At 37.9% G+C, this 21,637-nt stretch overlaps 1 protein-coding gene across 6 annotated transcripts in view; it reads left to right on the forward strand.

The window, feature by feature from the left end:
* The window catches only part of ADGRG6 (adhesion G protein-coupled receptor G6), a 117,203-nt gene that overhangs the window by 72,232 nt on the left and 23,334 nt on the right, over positions 1-21,637 (forward strand). For all 6 annotated transcript variants that reach the window (XM_069010531.1, XM_069010534.1, XM_069010535.1 and 3 more), the window contains 7 exons: positions 9,044-9,186; positions 9,878-9,992; positions 12,887-12,948; positions 14,130-14,337; positions 14,810-14,975; positions 17,920-18,060; positions 21,124-21,240. In XM_069010531.1, the coding sequence (XP_068866632.1) occupies positions 9,044-9,186; positions 9,878-9,992; positions 12,887-12,948; positions 14,130-14,337; positions 14,810-14,975; positions 17,920-18,060; positions 21,124-21,240 (952 nt within the window). The remainder of the gene's footprint in view (positions 1-9,043; positions 9,187-9,877; positions 9,993-12,886; positions 12,949-14,129; positions 14,338-14,809; positions 14,976-17,919; positions 18,061-21,123; positions 21,241-21,637) is intronic.

Below are 21,637 nucleotides of genomic sequence, written 5' to 3' on the forward strand. Positions count from 1 at the left end.
ACAGGATATAGAAGTTGTACAACACACCCAGCTTTCTTTAGCAACAAGTTTTGGTACATTGGTATCTATCCACTCTCACTGCTTTTTTTCTCTTGAACCAGAGTCTTTTGAGTTAATAGACATCTTACTAGATGGAAAACACTGAAAAATCATGCTAGAATTGAAAGCTAAACGAGTGTGAGTTAAACTATTTACCATATGCTCTCATTTCCTGACTTCTGCTGGGCTTGGAGGCACTGGAGTTGGAACGACCTCAAAGGCAGCCAAAGAATGTTAGATGTGTCACCCCCCCCTGAAAATCTGGCCTCCATGGGCTTCTTTGAAAGCAGCAGGCTGATTTCTGAGGGATGTCTGGGGAGGGAGGGAATCTTAGGACCAAATTAAGGAGAGGAAACCAAAACATAGTAAGTCTTGGGAGGATAGGGCAGTAAGTGGGTATTGGATATATCTGTTTGCAGTGTAGGCAAAAGTCCTGTGAGAAAAGTTTTAACTGCTGACTCTTGAGAACTGCCAGGATAATGGCAGTAAAAGTTGGGCTTTTAAATATCAGAGATAGCCCAGTATTCCCAACTTACCATCAGGAAGTAATTAGTGGTGCTTCCAGTTTTCAACAGAGTTTGCCTAGACATGAAAAGATCTGTAAAAAGGTAATATCTCCTTCCCACATAGCCACAGCAGAAAGACAGCTTTTATTGGCAAAACCATTTAACTGGTACAGTGCAAGCCCAGTCTCTGAATGGGCTCTTTTGCTGCTTGACCTACATTTACAGTAGGGTATAGTGATGTGGGTAGGGGTTTTTTTCACACTTCTAAATGATACGGTTATGCCAGCAAGGCCTTTCAAGTGGAGACCTTGCCTCAGGTCTTACTAACAATCCAAGTCTGCTGAGGAATGTAAAGCTTTCTCCATCCTTATTCTCTCATCTTTTATGAGTCTAGCAGCCAAGCTGTACACCTGATTTCTTCTCGTCTCACCTTTCTACCATGCTGCCTCCTGGATTTTTTTTTTCTCCCTAGTCTACTCAAAAAAAAGGTTGAAGAAGGAGAAACTATTTTAGTAATTTCCCTTTCTCTTCCCTTTCTTTTCCCTCTCTTTTTGACATACAGTGAATATGCCACTAAATTACTTCTCATAATATATTGCTCTTATGGGGAAGTAACCCCATTTCTATTTCTTTTGTTCATTATATGTCATTTCAGAGGCAATGGAATTATGTGTTCATAATGTGTCATTTTTCAAGGGAGGCCTGGTCTTATGAGAAGCCAGCCTTCTTATGGGCTCTAGTGCACTTTGTGTCAAGGTCAAATGGCATTTTTTCATCATTCTGAATGATTTAGTATAAATGCTGATCATGTTACACCAAATTTTAATGTTCTCCAAATGATCAGGAATGTCATGCTGTGAATGTTTTCTTACAAAACAAAACAAACAAGACAAGTCAAGATCCTGCCCAACCTAGAAACCCAGATGGGATAATGCAAGGATAATGAAAAATTTAAGTGAGCTACATGATACACGACTAACAAAAATTACACTTACTACACATTGTATATGTACATACACGTATATAGAAATACATATACACATGATTTTCTGCCTTTCATCATATAGCTTTCATGTCTTGAATACATTTTCATGCATAATTCACCTCTTACAGAAGAAATGTTTGAGAAAAATTGGTTGAAGCATCTTTAGGTCTTAGGTTTTCTGTGTATATATCTATGCTTGTACATCCCTCCCTTCTGAAAGCATAAAAGGATCAGCTTCCCATTGGTCTTTAGTGTTCCTGGGTTTAGTCACCAGTTCTTTAGTTCTTTGAGGTTCACACATCTGTTTCTGAATTTTGTGGAGGAAAAATATGTTGAATTTCTGAAGATGCATAAAGCAAACCTTTTTTCCTACTGCTTCCAGATTATTGGTATCAAGATTCTTTGTTAGACTTTCCTTGGATTTTTCCTGGTTATGATTCTTAGGAAATCCTACAAGATGCTAGGGTAATGTTTGAGAATGTAAAACATTAGCAGGTTAGAGGTTAGAAGTTCTAAATACTTGATGGAAGTAATAGTAATTCCTGACTGCCCAGGTGAATCACTGAAATTTTATGGCTGAATTCTTGCATGTAACTTGCTCACAGTGTGATTTCATGCAGTTCCTATTATTTAAATGTTCCTATATAGTATTTCTGTGAATAGTTGCCCAAATATTTTCTTATTTCTTCATTTTGGATAGTCATGGATAAGTCTGTTGCAGTCTTAGGCATTCTACTATTTCCCTTAGTTTTTAAGTATTTCTTATTCTATTTACCTTCATGTTCATCTGAACAGAAATTCATTCCACAGTTAAAATTTAAGACCTAACAGAAATATCACAGCCTTAACTTTATCTTTTACAGAAGTGAACATATTAGTCTTAACTCTTAATTCACTAAGCCTTATTTCTCTTTTCTGAACTTTCCACAAGATCATAGCCTTCTTATTTCTGAGGCAGTATAATAGTTCTTAAAATTGCTCTTTGAGAAGGTTTTTCCCCTTTTTACATGAATTCATATTCTTGTAATTCAGTTCACATATTTTTTGCTTTCCTTTTGGATTAGTATTTTATGGAGCAGTTAAAAAAACCCAAAACCAACAAAACAACATCCCCCAGCCTGTTCTATGCATTTTGCTTTGCTTCACCCTTATTTATCACACTGCTACCTCATCAAGGATCTTCAGCTGTCACTCTCCCCTCCTAGTCTTTTTTCATGTGAAAGAGAAAGAATCATTGGAGAGAACGATTCAGAGAAGAGGTAGAAGCTGGAAGTAGGAAGTAGGAAGTAGGAAGCTGGCTTTTTTTGTCACATTAAAAATAGGTGTTTTTCAAAAAAAAATATTTTAAACTGTACTGCATTCTGGAGAAGGGAAAAAAACCCAAAATTATTGAAGTGGATTGTTGCTCTTTCATTACTGTGTTCTGTGAGCTGCAGGAATCCAAAGTACACTGCGCTGATTACGCATTTATGTACCCGGTGATGAGAGACAGAGTGCCAAGTCCAAAAGTGCATATTATTATCAGCACCTTTAATACTGTGACATCTCTGGATGACAGCAGTATATATCAAGCTAATACTTTGGTAGATGATTAACTACTTTAATAGACAGAATTTTATCACAACTATATTTGACTTTGTCTGTATTCAATTTTTCCTCTGGCTGTACTGTTTCCACCTCTTAATGAGAGGGCAGCTGTTCAAACTAGACAGGAGTTCAGCACGGGCTATGGATATAGCTCTTTCTTTGTCCCTCATTATTTTTGCAGAAACCTTTGAAAGCAAAACCAATTTGTGGATTTTATCCAAGTTAGCCAATTTTGTGGATAAACTATAAAGGTGTTTGTTTCTTTCATTAATTCTGTGCCTTTTATGACTCTGGAGCTGTGTCAAAACTTTCTGTAACTGCTGCTGCTGCTTTTCTCAGAAAAGTCCTACTGATCCTAGGTTTTGTCAGATGACTACATAGGACTGCTTCACAGTAGGGGAATTGGTCTTTAATAAAGAGTTCAGCTCCCTTGCTTCTCCTTTCTTCTCTTATTTTGCAAGTAATTTTGAGAATTCAGACCCCAATTAATTGATGATTTTTTTCTCCGCTTAACATACAAAAAAGTTTATGCTTGTTGCAACTCCCACTGCTTGATTGTCATAATTTTGGCCTATTTCCAGTTTTTGGTTGCTCTTAATATGGGAAACAATATTAACATTAGTACGGTTAAACATTTCATCCAAATTAAAAAACGCAGCGGCAGCCTGCATAAAAACTACTAAATCTAAACAGAAACAGAAGTCCCTTGTCTTGGGAATGAAAATAGAGATGAAAGCAGGAAGTCAGAGCTACCTGTGCCTGGTCCTGCTCGTTGAAGTCTGTGGGAGTTTTGCCACCACTGTCAGTGAGGCATATTCAGGCTCCTGCATGCTGTGTTCTTGGGTGTTGTTTTGCTTAATGGAAAGTTTAATGCACTTGGATAAAACATTAATTAGATTGTGTAATAGTTTTAGACAAGAGTTAGCAACACTAGAGCAGCATAATTTCACTTTTCTAGTCCTAAGTAAAGTATTAGGCTTTTTACATGCTTTGTAGATTAATTCAAATTGTTTGTTATGAAATAATTATGCTATTCTTGTTATAAATGAACATATCTGTGATGTCTGTTCCTGTTTCAAAAATTTTCTGGGTTTCCACTGGTGAGGTTTTAGGAAGGATTTGGACCTGTCCCACCTCTACTCCCCACAACTTCAACTTCAGTGTTACTGAAGGTAGTAAGGGACATCCTTTACCAGGGCTGAGAAAAATTTTAAAATGCTGCATAACATATACATTATGTGTAATATTTCTGTTTGAAAAACCAAGTAAATAAGCACCAGGTGAAAATCCTCAGGTTTCTCCACAGTGCCCTGGTGGTATCTTGTGTCCATGACCTGTAAAGAAAGCCTCCATCACAGGTGGAAGAATTTGGGATTTCCCTTTGAGTGACTGAAGGATGATCCCTTCTTAGTCTGCTGATGAAGCTTCCTGCCCTTTTCCAGCTTCCAATGACTTCCTTTGTCTTTCCACTGACTTTAATTAGATTTAGTGTAGGTCTGACATTGTTAGATGGCCTTTTTAGAAAAGCAGTGTGTTGGGGAATGGGGGTTTTCTTCGTTGTTTCAGAATATAGTGCAAGCGTAACCAAAATCTCATTTCAGCAAAGACCAGCTGTTCCATGTGAGGGATTCCAGTCCTTTCTGGTTTGGGTCTTTGCAATATTCTCTAGAAATGAATAGCCTTCATCCCAAATTAGCACATATTGTAACTGCTTTCTGTTGAAAACCCAGAGTTGCTTGTCTTCCCACACCAGATCTGCAAGGAAGAGCAAGACCCAGAGACACAAGCACAGGCACGAAGCATGACCATGGTGCTTGCAAAATTGTTCTGCTATGACAGTCATTGACTTAAAAGGAAGACTTAGGATGCTTTTACTTTTAGTAGTCCAAAAAGTAGCTGCAATTTTTAGTTTTGTGTCATGAAGTCTCAGATTTCATATCCTAACTATAACATCACCTTCTCCAGGGAAAGGAAGCTGTTCATCCTTGACATTTCTTTAAATGTGTCTATTATGTCAAGTCATAATTTTTTTCTCTCTGTTCTGACCATTTAATGTATAGCAGTCAAAATCACCTCAAGTAAAAGATTATTCACAACTCAGATGCTTTTGTGCAATGCTTTTAGTTTCCCTCTGCTTTCATACTTATTTCTGTCTTATTCTGTGTGTTACTCTAACATTTTGTCTGCTCTTTGTATTGCATCTTCACTAGTGACTTATGGAACAGTCAGTTCTTATTTTTGTCTGTCCAGTTAATGTGAAGTGGTTAAAACTGTTCAGAGGTGGCTATGTGGGCCTACCTGTGCTGTCAGCCTTCAGTTACAGCAACCCATCACTGCTTACCTTCAGAGCCAACATAACAGTAAGATTAGTAAAGAATTTAATGTTGACGTTTTAAAACTATTTAAAATATGCCAGGGTAGTTAGTACTGAAATTGCCAATGCCTTTTAGTGGAAATTTAGATTCCCTGAGTATTTAGATTCTTTTAAAATGTTTCTTTATATTCTTTAAATCAAGTAATATTAACTATGAAAGAAATTAATAGTGATTTGTGAAACAGTTTGACAACAAGAGTAATTCAGTATTTGCTCAGCCTGTCTAGTACAACAGAAAGGAGAAATTTGCATTGCTAGTTATCAACCCCATCCCTTCAGGTGCAAGACAGTCAGCGCTGCAGGGTTCGTGTGGTTTGTTAATCCTTCCTTTGGGCTCCCCTCATGGCACAGCAGCGCGACCACAGCCCGTGTGTAGGCAAAGTGTCCTGGAATAGCTCTGAGTCACGCTGCTGGAGAAGAAAGCTGGCTTTGTGGGCTGCACCATGGCAGTGCAGGCTCCACCACCACTTCCTGTGCCTCTGATGAGGATGCAGCTTCGTAAATGCCTCTCTCTGAGCTAGATTAGCTCAACAGACCAGGACAAAGTGGGATAGACACTGGTCTTCCCCAGCTTTCCTGCTTGCTCCAGCTGTCACCATTTCAGTCAAAGAAAAGAGAAACATACTCATTTATCCCTTGTGTTTACCTACACCTCAATCCATTTTTCTTTATTATATCGATGGCAGTACTGTTGGCAGTACAGATTACTGTAGATGATGTGTAATTTGTAATTGATTACTGCTGTTAGAATCTATCTGCTTTTATATGGCACACAATAAAAGATTAAAAGTTGGATGTAGCAAATCCGGTGACACCAGCAGAGCATGGCAGCCTTGCCATTTATTTGAGTGCAGTCCTACTGTTTCCCAAATTGAGAATTTGCTCTTTACCATTATAATGTTTTCTTTCTGGGATCTGAGTGTGACAAAAGTGGAAGGAAGCACTCAACTTCATGTTGCGTCAGCTGTCAAGTTAAAAGGTATTTATTTACTCTGGGAAGCGAGCATGAGTCATTCTGAAATGTTTGTAGAAATTGTTTTCACCATAATATGGAGTAGGCTCTTATTATACAGTATACATGACTTGTGCTCTAAGCGTTTCTCAGAAAACAACAGATCGGTTTAAGAGATTATTTTTATCAGTGCTTCATAATCAATACTTTTCTCTGTAATTTTTCCATGTAGCTGCAATCAGTTGTGCCCCATCTATCTGTGAGGAGAGATAAGATTGATTTGGGTTATAGGTTGTGTGACATGCTTGTAGAAGTACATGGTAGTACAAAGAAGTATATGGTAGCACAAAGGAGCACATGGCAGCACAGAGAGGTTTGTTTTTGTTGGACTCTGTGGGGAGGAGGTGTCACACAACAGATCCTTACGGAGGGGAGTTTGCCGGGAGCTGACAGACAGATGAACAGGGTGTGATCACCCCACAGAAGGATATTTGGAAAGCGTGTTGCTGATGTGGCAACATGGGATAGGTCACTACTGAGAATTACCATGTAAGGAAATACTGTGCCTTGAAAAGGTCTATAAAACTAGCTCGTTTCTTTGAATAAAAGATTCAGATTCCCTGCTGGTCTGAGTCCTTATCTCAGTCACTCACATCTCTCATTATCCCTTCCATTTTGTTGGAGTTATCCCTCCTCACAGTTATGGATACTAAATATCATTTTGGTTAGTTGGGAATCCTGAAACAGGCAGCTAAGCAGTAGCCGTGACTGTTCAGAATGTCTGTTCTGCAGCCAGAGTGCTGAGGTAGGGAGTGGCATCAGTATATTAAGTTTTCCTCTTCTGAAGTAAAGGGAATAGACGAATGAAGCCAGAATCTTTTAGGAAAGATGGTTAACTGCCAGGAGACTCTGGGGCTGAAGTACTGGAGGGCTGAAGGAATTGGCAGTCTCGTAGGCAATTTCCATACTTCTGCTAAAAATAAGTGCCGTAATAAACTTGTGCTTGTAATATATCTGAGGTGTACAGCAAATGCCTGCTAATGCATATCCACCCTACTGAGGCTATTTGCCATATACATGTTAAACACTCCAGAGACCAAAGGAATGTTAGGAGGAACTCAGTATCTCTGGGAGCAGGGAAGGAGCGACCTGGCCAGGGATAGCTGGAATTTCTCTGCTAAAATACATCCACTGGGAAAAGAGAAAGCCAAGCCTGCAGGTGGTCACATTTTTATCTTTCTTCTCCAGCAACATGTTACCAGTAAAACAGTGAATATGTCAAGAAAATTAGGCACATATGGAAGTGCAGTTCTGAGCTGTCATCATGGGGGTGTCTTTCTGAAGGCTTTTTTAACTGAAGTCCTGGTCTGTCTAGGAAGGTATACCTGAAAACCCTACTAGCCCTGTTCAGAACCCCTACAGAATTTTTTTCTGCTACTCTTCTTCCTGTAGACCACAAACCCCTTTAGCTCGCTGTTGCTTTCTTGCACGGGGGGCCACAGGTGAAAGAACCCCTGACAGGCGTGTGCCCTGCTCACTGTATGTGTGCTGGCAGTGCCACCACTGCCCAGGCTGCCAGGAACAGCTCACACACTCCAAAGGTCTGTCTTTATTCAGGCTGATGGGTATCCAAGGGCAAGGCTAAGATGAAGACAGCCCAAAGCAGGTTTGCTTTTTCCTTTTTTCCACATTTTGGCTCCCATGGACATCCAATGTTCCGTGCTTTAGTGGCTTACCTCCTACTAGCCAGAGCCAAGCAATGCTCTTGGGTACCGACGTATTCTCATCTCCAGTTTCCTTTTGTCCCAGGAGGAAATTTCTGGGCCTTCCACTCTGGGCTTATTTCCTGTGTCCTGCTAGAACTGGTTGGCTGTTCATTATTTCCCTTCCAGAAAAGTTATGTTTTGGGACAAGGGTGGGGACTGTTTTATTTTGTTCACAGAAAAGAGGCTTGGGCACTTTGAACTACTTCATATGCCCAAGAAAGTAGCAGTGGGCTACAGTACAGAACGGCTATTAGTGCTCAAACTTCAGTTACTCATCTGAGGAACTCGGCTTTCCTAATTATGACTAAAAGCTTCAAAAGTATGTCAGGGTGTTTTTCACTCCATAAAAACCTTAAGAGATTTAAATGTTAGGCATCTGTTCTTTGTTAATCTCCTAGTCTTTCTCTGTAGTCAGTGTAGAGGTGGATCCTCTGGAGGATGACTTGTCCCACCCTGGCAAGTTTTGTGAGGTGGGGTGAATCAGCTCTTAAGTTCCTAAGCCATTAGGAACCAGATTTTTAGAATTAATTAGGGCCCATTTAGAACTCACAACTCTATGGTTTCATCTTCTGAACTCTTCTGAAAACATTTCTTAGCTCTTTTGATGAGATGCTTCTTTAATGGTAACTAGAAGATGAAATTTCCCAACCATATATTCTTGTCATGGCACTATATATACCAAAATAATAATTTACAGATAATGAGCAACACTGATTTGGTGACACTGCTCCATACTCAGAAAACCAGAGTTTGTTGGATATTTTTATTTCCACATATTTGGCCTCTTTGGCCTCTGCTGTTCTGACTGAAATACTTGGATAATTTTGCTTGCAGTTTTAGCGCTTTGGCTCTTCTGGTTTATAATGCTACCAACAACATCAATTTAGAAGAGGAAGACATCCGACAGAAGCTCATAAGTAATAATCGAACCATGGAAGAAGGATATCAACTTCATACTGTGGATGTTGATCCAGTGGGTACGTAGTGTTCAGTTTTGTTGCACAACAAATTTATTTTTGCTTAATCATAAATAAGCATCTTCTGTGTTAAAATAATCACACATTTCCAAGCAGTATGATTGTTTCAGATTTTAAATTGTGCCTATAAGCCTTGTTGGTCCACTAATCTCAGCGAGCCATGCTCAAAATACCACTTTTAACACAAACAAAGTTGTCCAGATTGCTTTAGTCAGTGTCTTGCTGTCTGGTTCAAAGTGGCTGGGACAGTTCCTGACAGCTCCTCTGATGGTCTGAGGATAAGGAAATATGCTTTACAGCCAGAGCTAAAATGAGATATTTTGGACCTCTAAGGCACCTCATCCCCACTTCTCAATGCTGTTTGTGTTCCTGACAGCTGTTGCCCTTAATCAATCTTCTTTTAGCTCTTGTCTTTTCCCATCCAACTTCTACCAAAGATTGCCCTTCCTTTGGGAGGGAAGAGGTGGAGGCTGGTGTTGTGCAGATGGATACAGCATGCACGTTCAACTCTTTCCCTTGAGAAGCAGCAGCATGTGTGATCCCCCATTGTGCACTCCTCTATTGCAAACAACCAAGCATTTCACGTGAAGACAATTTTGTGCTGTAGACTGGTTGATGAGCTGAGGACAAGAAATGGAGGATGATTAGGTGAAGAAATTTACTATTAACACTGATACACTCATTTTTACAGAAAAATGTTTAGCTGAAGAAAACCCTCCAAACTATTTTTGGCCAGATACCAGGCCTACTGTGACCAACATCACATTTTGCCATGGGAGCTCAGTTCAGACTGCATCAAGAACCTGGTAAGTGTTCAAGTATCTGAGAAGCTGGGTTGTTTCAGACACAGCTCTCTGGTTATATATAGTTATTATTTAGGTATATATAATGGTTGCCATTGGCTGGTATTGTATTTCAGGAAGACGCTTTCTATACTGTGAGAGATTAGGTGGGTGCAATAATAGTATGTATTTCATTGGTAAGAAAAAAAAAATCTACCACTTCTGTAGGGCATATTGGGGCCCACAATTAATACATGTTCAACATGACTATAAAAATAGCACCTTCTTACAGAATGAAACTGTGTGATTCAAGTCATAGAATCATAGAATGGCTTGGGTTGGAAGGGACTCTAAAGATCATCTAGTTCCAAACCCCACTGCCATGGACAGGGATACCTTCCACTAGACCAAGTTGGTCAGACCCCCATCCATCCTGGCCTGGAACACTTGCATGGATGGGGTATCCACAACCTCTCTGGACAACTTGTGCCAGTGCCTCACCATCCTCAAAGTAAAAAAAAAAAATATTCCTAATATCTAACTGAAACCTAATTTCTTTCAGTTTAAACCATTTGCCATTGTACTGTCACTACATGCCCTTGTAAGAAGTCCCTGTCCAAATCTCTTGTAGCCCCCTTTACTTGCTGGAAGTTCCCCAGAGCCTTCTCTTCTCCAAGCTGAAGAGCCCCAGCTCTCTCAGCTTCTTTTTAGGAGAGGTGCTCCAGCCCTCTAATCATCTTTGTGGGCCTCCTTTGGACTTGCTCCAACAGATCAACATTTTTCTTATGTTGAAGGCCTCAGAGCTGGATGCAGTTCTCCACCTGAGATTCCATGAGAGCAGACTAAGGTGTCAGAATCACTTCCTGGTGATAACCTGGTGGCCATGCTGCTTTTGATGCAGCCCAGCCTATGGCTGGCTTTCTGGGCTTCAAACACATATTGCCCAGTCGTATTAAGCTTGTCTTCAACCATCCCTGAGTCCTTCTCTTCAGGGCTGCTTTCAATCCATTCTCCCCCCCAGCCTCTTTTTGTTCTTGTGATTGCCCTGACCCACACGCAGGACATCGTACTTGGCCATGACCTTTATGTTACTGTACCCAACGCTTCACATTTGCTACCACTCCACCACTACTATCTGACTTGTGTAAGATTTAGAATAAAATTCTATGAAGATGAGATGTGTATTTGTCTTAATCCAAAACACCTCGTCTCATCAGGGGAAAAGTAAAAGAAATTGTGAAACAAACATTCTGCCAGTAGTTAGTCATAATTGAAGGTGGGGATAATCTTATGCTTAAAAATTTGAACTTGTGTTTTTAAGGTTTAAGAAATTTTCCCTAATGTAGAGTTTTTTTGCAAACATCTACAAAAGACTTTGATTCTCTGGGTCTATTTCCCATTTATAAAAAGGGAATATTATTACTTCCATTTATATATTACCAAAACATTATGGCTTTGAGTGCCTTAAACGTGGTTATGATGATGCAATATTAATTAGTTCCTTCAGTATTTAGGATGATTATCATTAAATGCAATATGTTAGTCTTATCCACCCACATTGCATCTGGAACATGTTCTAAGAAGACCAGATCTTTTACTTTTTGAAAACAGTATGGCAACATGGATATGAATCAGCTTTGAGGTTCAGTGCCAAACAGGAAAGCAACCTGCATTATATTTAAATAACTCACTTCTTCAGCCTCCTAATCTTGTACAAGAACTGATTCTGACTGACCAACTTTTGTCATAGAATGAGTAGTGCAGAAATCAGATTGTTTTTATGTCAGAGCCTCAGAATCATTAAAAATTAAGGTTTCTGGCCTTTGCTGTCCCAGTATTGCTTATCTTTATTATTCATGTGTGGTCTACACTATACCATTGATTGTCTGCATACAGCACTTCTCATTAAAAAAATAAATTACTGTGTTCTTCCCTGTGCTGTGCTTTCCTTGCCTCTGCCTCCACTAGCTTTTGCTAATATGGAGCACTGGTGGGATGTGTTTTAGGAGAAGAGGAAGCTCTTCTAACAGTCTCTTCTAGTCATCTGCATTCCACAGTTGGTGATTACCTGCGCTGTTATAATAAATGTGATCAGCTGAGGAATAATGTTATTTTATCATGTGCTGAGTAAAGGGATAAATTTTTCCCATTTACCATCCTGCCTTTTTCCATGCTGTGACAACATGATTGTCTTTAAAGAAAACTGAGGCAAAAGTGTGTTTAATTTTGGAGCCAGTGTTACAGGGTGATAAATATGACTAAGGGATTGGACCATCTCTCTTATGAGGAAAGGCTCAGGGAGCTGGGCCTGTTCAGCCTTGAGAAGTGACAGCTGAGGGGGACCTCATCAATGTCTATGAGTATCTCAAGGGAGGGTGTCAAATGGATGGAGCCAGGCTTCTCTCAGTAGTGCCAAGCAATAGGACAAGGGGCAGTGAGCAGAAACTGATGCCCAGGAAGTTCCACCTGTATGTGAGGAAGAACTTCTTTACTGTGTGGGTTACCAAGCATCAGAACAGATTGCCCAGAGAGGCTGTGGTGTCTCCTCACTGGAGTTACTCAAGAACTGCTTGCTCTTGACTTGCTCAAAGCCATTTATAACAAGAAGAAATTATAGAAACTGCATCTGACTAGGCCATAGTAGAGGTGTAATAGTTTGTGTCAAAATTTGGGTATTTCCTGAAATACAAGGCAAGAATTTCTGCTGAAGAACTGGGGCTTCTCTCAGCACTATCATTTAATCAATCATACACTTTCACTGTCACGTATACATACTGTGTTTCACTAGGGGCCATGTTACTAGGAATACTAGTGAATTGAGAAGAGTGGACCACTGTGACACCTACATAAGAATTATGAAATATTTATGTAATTTTTTTACTATATTTCATGTGAATTTTGTCATTTTTCCTCTTTAGCTACTTGGGTCTGCAGAATTATACATCGTACTGGGGTCAGCCTGATCTTAGAAACTGTACAGGTGGGTATATTAATGTTGGTCTGTGGAAGAATATCTTTTCTCTTTATGCTAAGTTGTTTAAAAATCCTTCTAAACAAATCAGTGCAAAGTAAATAATTAAACTTTGGGGAAGTGCACCCAAGTTCAATTCAGCTCACCCATTAAAAGCTCTGGATACCAGTTACTGGATTAAACGACACTTCAGTCAGGTGAAAAGAATTAGACACTCATATGTGTTTCAGAATACCTACAGTAAGCTCTTGCTCTGAGTTGCTTTGCTGGAGAAGCCTCTTTTTGTTGTTGTTGTTGTTGTTGTTGTTGTTGTTGTTGTTGTTGATAGAGGTGTCCTAGGGAGCCTGGCTACCTAACTTAATCGATTGAGTATTTGCAGTCAGATTATATGAAAACATCATGTCATGTAAAATGAACATTCTACAGTATTAGACTGTAGACTGTAAACTGTATTATAAAAAACAACTAACAGCCAGTTGCAGGCTAAAGAAGGCTGATCTTTCAAAATGTTATTTGCGAATTCCAATAAATCTCAAATATTTTTTGATGTTGTAAAAGGCTAGTGTTTTTATTAGTTTTCTGTCCAGGTGGCATTGAAATTACCGTTTTAACATGTTTTGCCATTGGACACACTATCAAACTTTCCAGGAAAATTCTTCTCATGAAATTTGCTTGTATGCTGTGCTTGTCAGCCCTCTGACAAGTAAGAGTACTGTCCTCTGAAAGAACTGAAACATTTGCTAGGGGATCAGACTTTCTTTGGAAAGCTTAAAGGAGTGATTACTTTTTCAGTAATAGAGACTTTGAAATGCATTTGTTTCACTTCAAGAGTGAAACCTTTTCCCAGTGAAAAAGAAAGGATAGCATTAGGAGAAAAAAAGAGAGAGAATATGCATTTTATTTCTCTTCTTCATTCAATTACCCCTTTCTATAATAGTTCTGATTTACAAACTCAAATCAAAACAAAGAAAAGAAAGACACAGCCAATGAGAACAGTATACAATCAGCAGGTTCTAGATATATTTTTTAAAAATTTCAAATTTGACCAAAGGATAAAATCCCATGTTCATTACAGGTACCATAGAACATACGTTAGCTTTCAACTGTGCTAATAAAAATTTGCATTTCTGGATTACTTCAGGACTGTAATGCATTATTTTCTCTTTTTGCTTGATTCTGTATGCTCACAGAAAATGCAGCAGATATTGCAAATCAGCTTCTGAATCTCACTGGCGAGGGGCAGCAGCTGACCTCAGACAAAGTAAATGACGTTGTGCAGAAGCTCAAAAAAATTGTGAATGATGAAGAAATTGATGAATCTCTGGGTTCTACTGTTGTGACAATTTTTTCCAATATTCTAACCAGTTCAGACAGTGTACTGGCAGCCTCATCTTCAGAGTAAGTATTTCTGCATTTGAGAAAAGTTTTTGAGAGCAACCTGCAAGGCTGTAAGGATTCATCCTTCCATGTATAGACAAATGAGAAAATCAAACTCTTCTGATTTCCATTGAAAAGAATTCTCCAAATTATATACACAGATATTTCTTCTTTTACTGTACATGACAAAGACAAAATATTTGGCTGGAAAAGAAGTCTTCTGATACATGATGTAGCATAGATCTAAGTATTGCTGGAAAATTATTTCAGGACCAGTGATATGTAGTCAGACAGTTTCTGTCAGTCAAAAGCTTTTGTTTTCAAGAGAGATGCATAAATTTACAGTCAAACGGTATCCTTGTGAATACGCAGATGGGTGACAGAAACACAGTCAGTAACAAGAGGATCATCTTGTGATGTGGATAGCATGCAGAGCATAAGTAGGTTTTGTTCTGTATTCAGTTTCCAGAATAATTTTTATTTCTGTTTTTAGAGCTCTAAAAACTATTGATGCCTTGGCTTTAAAAATCCATTTTGCTGGACCATCCATGACTATTTCAACACGAAATCTCGCACTTGGAGTGTCTTCTATAAATTCAACTTCATTCAAAGGTGGTTCTTTCAGTGTCAGTCCACAGAATAATGCATCTGATTTCCAGGTACAGAACAAGCAGTTGTATTTGAACATGAAATGTGCCTGTTGTTCCAAGTGTGTTTATTGTGGTTCCTATAAATCCACTTACAACTCCCAATTCTCCGCCTACTTTCTATTTCCTTTTTCCTACAATCATCCAAACAGATAACAGATTAATGTAGTATTTCCTTGAGTGACAGGAAACACAGATAAACTCACATTCCATGCAGATAAAAAGTAATTTGCTTATAAATCCAGAACACACTTGAACCTTTTTTAGTTTTGTGGGGTATTTTTACTCATGAAAAAGGAAAATAACCTTTAACAATCTGCAGTACTGACTATTGTACAGCAGCTAACAACTCTATTGATGTCTTTCAGATACTTAGATATAGGTATCTACATATAGATTTCTGCAGATACAGTAGTTCTTCAACCTTCCAGTATAAACATTTACTGCTAAAAGAGACTTAAGTCTGATCCAGCTGTCCACACACAGGTTGATTGGCTTGTACCATTTAGGATGTCTGAGGTAGTGGAAGTCTTTCATGTGGAGCTTGACCAGCCTAGACATTAAAAAGTAAAACAAAGAGAGATCACACAAAATGTAGGAAGGTCTCCAGTGCTACAGTATCTAGACAGGATACTATAGGTAAGATATTTATCATCACCTCAAAAATTTTTTCTTCAGTTTTTTCTCACAAATAGAAAAAAACAGACATCTTAAAGTTTGAAATAACATTTGAGATGCACATGAGCACCTATGGGATTTTCCAAAGGTTCTTTTGAAATCAGTAGTGATGAGGTGCCAAGAATTTGTAAATTTCACTACATGCCTGTCTGCATCTTATGGCACCTAAATGCTTTTAAAAATGGAGTGGAATTTTTTTTCTTTTTCAGTTAAATAGGAAGTCTGTGACAGTGGTAATGTAATCTCAGTTTCCTGGGTATTTAACCATTCAAGTACTACTAAAGTAGTAGTAATAGAGTAGGCTTCAGGACTTGCGCATGTATATAGACTTTGGATCAAAACTTGAGTGCTTGTTTAAATAGATAAAAATATATTTAATGTAGTTGAGTTTTCACATATTTATATTCCTATATATTTTAGCTAAAAATTCTTTGAATCAATTTTATCAGAAATTTTTGGTGATTGTAAATCTACTTTTGTTTAGCTCTTATATTAATGAAGCTCAGTAGCTGTTTGTGAAGCTGAATAGTTCTTTGTTATCAAAGGAATGTTTCTCCTGCAGATTTCATCCTTTATTTATGGAAAGAGGAAAGGAAAAATTCTAAAGCCAGGTTTTGGATGATCGCACGTATAACAGGAATTACCATCTGTGGCTTGAGGACATCCAGGAATTTTCTCGTCCTGGAATCATTTATTACAGCACTGTCTAAATAATCATAAAATCCAAACTCTGTCAAATTATTTATAGTGTTCCTATTGGAACATGAGCTTCTTCTCAGACTTTCACATTTCCAACAGCTGATTGAGAATTTTTAACATCCTTCCTACCAGAAAATTTGCAGCAGCTGTGGTAACCGTTTATATTTTCCATGCCTGTAAGAAAGATACTTACTATCCCTGCTGAAGGGAGATTCCCTTGTGAAAGCCCAGGTTTTTCACTAGTGATGAGATGATCTATCCTAGGCTCATCAGGGAACATTAAAGTCTTCAAGTTGTATGTCAGAATGTTTCCAGATTTTTTTTAGTATTTTTTTCTTAAAGTAGATACCAAGCAAATTTATCCATGGCAATTTGGAAAGATTCTATTTCAATCCACTCTGTCTTTATGTTTCTTGCCAAACCTTTGACTAAGGTTTTGGTGATTCATATTATTAAATTGTTCCTGTAATATATCCATGCTTCTTTGGAGAAGCCTCTTCCACTCTATTTGCAGACAATGCCTAATGGGACATCTTTATCACATACACACTTTCTGTTTACTGTGGCAGAATTAATCCACTGAAAACCTGGGTTTGAACTACACTATCCCTGTCAGGAGATATCTATGAGCTACTTCTTACTGATTTCCAAGGGTGAATAATCTGTCAGTAGCCTATGACTTTTAACTGTCTATTAGCTAGCGATGCTTTTACAATTATACAGTTCTCCATGAGAGGCATAAATACATGACCAGGATGCCTCTGGGGAAGTCAGTAGTGGGAGTTCCCATATCTCACAGTAAAACTCTTAAAAGCTTTTATTGTAGAGCCACTGTGAGCTGGCTTGCTCCCCTTCTTTCAAGGGATATGGTGGCACACCTTGAGTAGGCCATGGTGGGAAAGTGATCCTTCATAGAATTGCTAATGAAATGCAGGGTTGCATCCTCTTTTATTTCTTCCTCGTTTGTTACATCCCTGGGCCACAGAGGGCTTTTAGATACATTGCCAGTATAGATTAAATTTATATGCTGCCAGAAAGTGTCTTTTTTTGTGCTACATAGCACAATAAATATGGAGAAGTGACACTAATAATTTTTAAATCTCCTTTCTGTAGCAGAGAAACTATAAAAGCTCATAAGAGAATTATTTCAGATGTGCAGATCAAGCCAGCTAATACAATTTAAGAAAGAAAGATTCAGAGCATATTTTTTAGTTCTCAACATTGTTTGCTATGAGGAAAAGTATCTTGAACCTTACTGAAAATTATTATGACTGTCGTAATTGCCATCTCGTTATTTCCAAATCATCATTATAGCAGTGGAGGAGTTTGTTTCTTTGTTGGTTTTGTCTAATACGTTTTTGTAGCAGAAGGCTGATCTCATGCTGGAAAGGTGGAAAACCTTCCCAGCCTTTAAAATTTATTTATTGCATCAACTCTTACATAGACACAAGTCATTTTAGTCTTGATTGGTTCTAGTCCCATATCTAGATATTTCTGTGTAAGAGTGTGAACGCAGTTGTGGACAACAGATGGTTTGTTCATTGTTTGAACATGTTCTTTTGCTGTTTTCATTTAACAGATAGATTTTGACAAGGATCAGACAAGTGCCTTCGCTTCTGTTGTTCTGCCACCAAGTTTACTGAAGAATTTAAGTCAAGACGAGTTTGAAGTTATATCCAGGGCTCAGTTTACTTTCTTCAATAAAAATGGTCTTTTTCAGGTAAACATTAATGTGCTTGAAGTCATTTCAGATAGGGTGGGTCAAAGCCAGCTGCTAAAAGTTTCCTGTAGTGTAATAATTTCACAGTACTTCATGAGTTACAGGAATTAAAAGATGACAGCAAATGTAGGCACTGAAGACAGCCTTATGTTCAGAGTAGCAAAATAATTGAGGTGCCCAAGTTGAATTGAAGTCAGTGGTTTAACTGCAAATTCCTGTTACATGTGAAATAAACCTTTTTTTGGGGTAATTTATGGAAAATTGTATCCCAGCTGCTTAAAATCAGAGGAAAGAAGCAAGGCCTCTTAACGGGCATAACTTCTGTTAAAATGCATTAATGTAAGTCCTTGATGTTCGGTGGAGCCAGGTTCTTTTCTATCAGGAGGGAATTTGGCATATAACACTGCCAAGTACTCTCTTTTCCTTATAAGAGCTGGTTAGCAGTCATATCCAGCTGACTGCTTTGTATTCATTTGGAGTCCCTGGGCTGATGGTTAGCAGCCAGAGAACAGTTGTTTCTATATACACACTAGTCTTTTCATACCTGTGTTCTCTTATTCAGTAGGAATAAGGATAACAATGCTTGTACCTGAAACCTGAACATGCTCAGGTAGATTTGATTTTTTTATTTTTTGGGTCTTATCAAACGGTAATTGCAAATAGCGCCTGCATGGTTGGTGCCAAAAATATTAGGAAGAGTTTGCAGCTTGGAAAAAGAAAACCAAAACCATACTTATTTGGAAAAAAAAAAAAAAAAACAAAAAAAACAGTTAATTAAGAAGGAAACATTGTTTCTTGGTGAACTGTAGAATATGTCTCAGAAGACTTGAGTTTGTTTTCCCATCAGTATTTCAAGTGACCTTTGGCTCTTGTGCATCCGCAGAACTCCTTAGTATTGTATTGTCCCTATATTATCGTTTTTATTGGAGTGTATCCAGATTCTTCAGATAATCTAGGCAAGAAAATACCCATGACCCACAGTTGCCTTCTGAAATACACCCCAAAGTATCCTTATTTTAAATTGTATTCATTTTAAGCCTGCTTTTGAGAAAAACAGGATGGATATCTTTAATTAAAAAAAATGCAGAAGAACACAGATGGAGGCTGGTCATAATGGCATAAAATCATATGAAGTCAGAATGTGTCCCTTAATGGTGCTAGAATGCATTTCTAAGCAGTACTTAATAAGCCATTGAAAAACAAAAACCATAAAAATGGCACCTGAATTTGTAACTAAAATGCCTTTCATTTTTTGTGTGTTTTTCGAACTCTTCATGGGTGATGTGTTTAACACAATGAATTAAAAACGTCCAATCCTCACATTTTTAGTAAGTCTAAAAATAGAGAAGTTCAACAAAAAGGGGATTGAAATAGGCCTGCAAATAAACTGATCCACATGCCATCTCAAACCAAATAACTTTGTATAGTATATATTAGTATAAGAGTATTTCATTTTTATTGCATTTCATATTTCTTCCATTTGCAATTACAAGTATCTGAAAGCTGTTTGCTGTATTCCTTAAAAGTATTCAACATAACAGTGAAACACACATTGCAGCATTGGAGGTGGTGGTTTTTTTTTTTCAACTGAGAGAATTCCAGTAAGTTTTATCTTGTAATTCATTAAAGATGATTATGTTACTTAGAGAACTATATAAAAGCTGTTCAGGGTGGGATTCACTTCACCAAAGGCAGGTGTGTTCCATGTACACATCTATGCCTGAACTGTTGAACTTTAGCTGAGCACAGCCTTATTGCTAAATAAGTAGTTATCTCTATTTTACTTTAATGCACACGTTATTTCTATTACCTTGTAAGAATAAGTAAGAATATAGTAAGTTGCTTTCTCTAAAGAGACCAACTGTGTCTAGTTTTTCTTATCTGCTTACAGACAGAATCCACTGAAACCTGTAGAAATATGTCCAAGGACTTTCATAGACTTTGTCAGATGTGCAAGTTTAGGTGGTAACCAAGAGATTTTTTCTTGTCTGAATGCTCAAGAACTGCCTAGAAATTTGCATTTTCCTTCCTCTTCAATTTTTAAGGTTTTAGGAAATTTTGCCACAAAGCTCCAGTATAATCTGAAATACTGTGTCTGAAAATTCTTGAATATGGGTCTTAAAAAATAAAATATTTTTCTCAGGATAATGTGCACTTAATAACTGAAACTGTTGTGTCTCTCATGAGTGGTGGGATGTCACGAGCCCAGTGCTGTGCTGATACCTGACATCTTGTTAAGTGAACAAAACCCCTAGATGGAAGGAATTGAGAGTTCAGAAGTTTGGCAGACCAGATTTTGGGAGGGAAAATGAGTGGCAATAGACTTCATTTGGCCTAAGATCTGCCACAGACAGTGACCAAGCTTCCCAACCAGACATCTAAATATGCAGGTTTCAGTAGAAGCTCATCAAAAGAAAATAGCATTTCCAATGCACTTCCATTTTAATAAATATTTAGTTTCCAAGGAAAACTTCTCTTCCAGAAAATTGTCAGTTGCAGGTTAAAAATCCTATTGGTCAGTGATAATGTCAGAATTCTATTTAAATACCTATCAAATAAGATCTTACAGAAAATGCTATTTCCTTCAGTATGTAACATTGCTTTGAATATGTTTACTACTTCACAGTCATTCATTTTAAGATGGAGGATGATTTAACAACTATATGCAGAAAACAGTTTATTCTCTAAAAACTTTGCATTTAATAAAGGACAGTGTCAACAATAAGATAAGAGAGCTCGTTCATGCTTGTTTAGGGAAATGAGCTAATCATATCATGGGTTGTTATCTGCTACATTGTTTGAGTTATAATTTTGTTCGCCTTCTAACCTCTCTCTATAATTGTGCCCATGTATGATTATGACTACAAGGAAAATAGGGAAGCTTCCATGAGGCTAACCCATAATTTGATTTTATAAACATAATGTTCTTATATTGTGTGATCAAAAGTACAGAAATGCTGACAACTTACTTATTCTGGCACACAGCAAAAATGAAACTGTGTGCTATGGCCTTTATGTTATGTGCCATGTAAGCATTTATTATATTTTTTTAATCTTTTGAAGGATGCAGAAAATCCTGCCAATTTGACCAGTTTTGTTGTGGCATGCAGTATTGGAAACTTAACCATTCAGGATCTTCAGGATTACGTGAAGGTTACAATCAAGCATACCAAAATTCAGGTAAAACAAGACTGATTATTCAGAGGAACAGTAATGTGAATTATATATAGTAAAGGCTAAGCATATAGCCTGATTTATATGGATGGATTCTGAGCAAGCAAAAAATGAAATTAAGAAGTCTAGAACAAAAGCAAGTAAGCAAAAAGTAGAAACAAATAACCTCTCCCATCCTCATGCATTCGTACTTCATTCATGAGCTAACATTTACCTGAAAGACCATTGATTCTGCCCCTCAGAGGTAACTTCTGTGCCAATAACTGTAGGTGAAACCTGTGTTTCATGACCATATTCGTGACCAGGGACATGATTTATTACACTGGAATATCATAATTACTTAAATTCTTTGACCAAACATTAATCGCTTTGTTAATAGTTGCCAGAATTATTTTGCTGTCAT

Source organism: Aphelocoma coerulescens, chromosome 3, assembly GCF_041296385.1.
Source record: "Aphelocoma coerulescens isolate FSJ_1873_10779 chromosome 3, UR_Acoe_1.0, whole genome shotgun sequence".
NCBI lineage: Eukaryota > Metazoa > Chordata > Aves > Passeriformes > Corvidae > Aphelocoma > Aphelocoma coerulescens.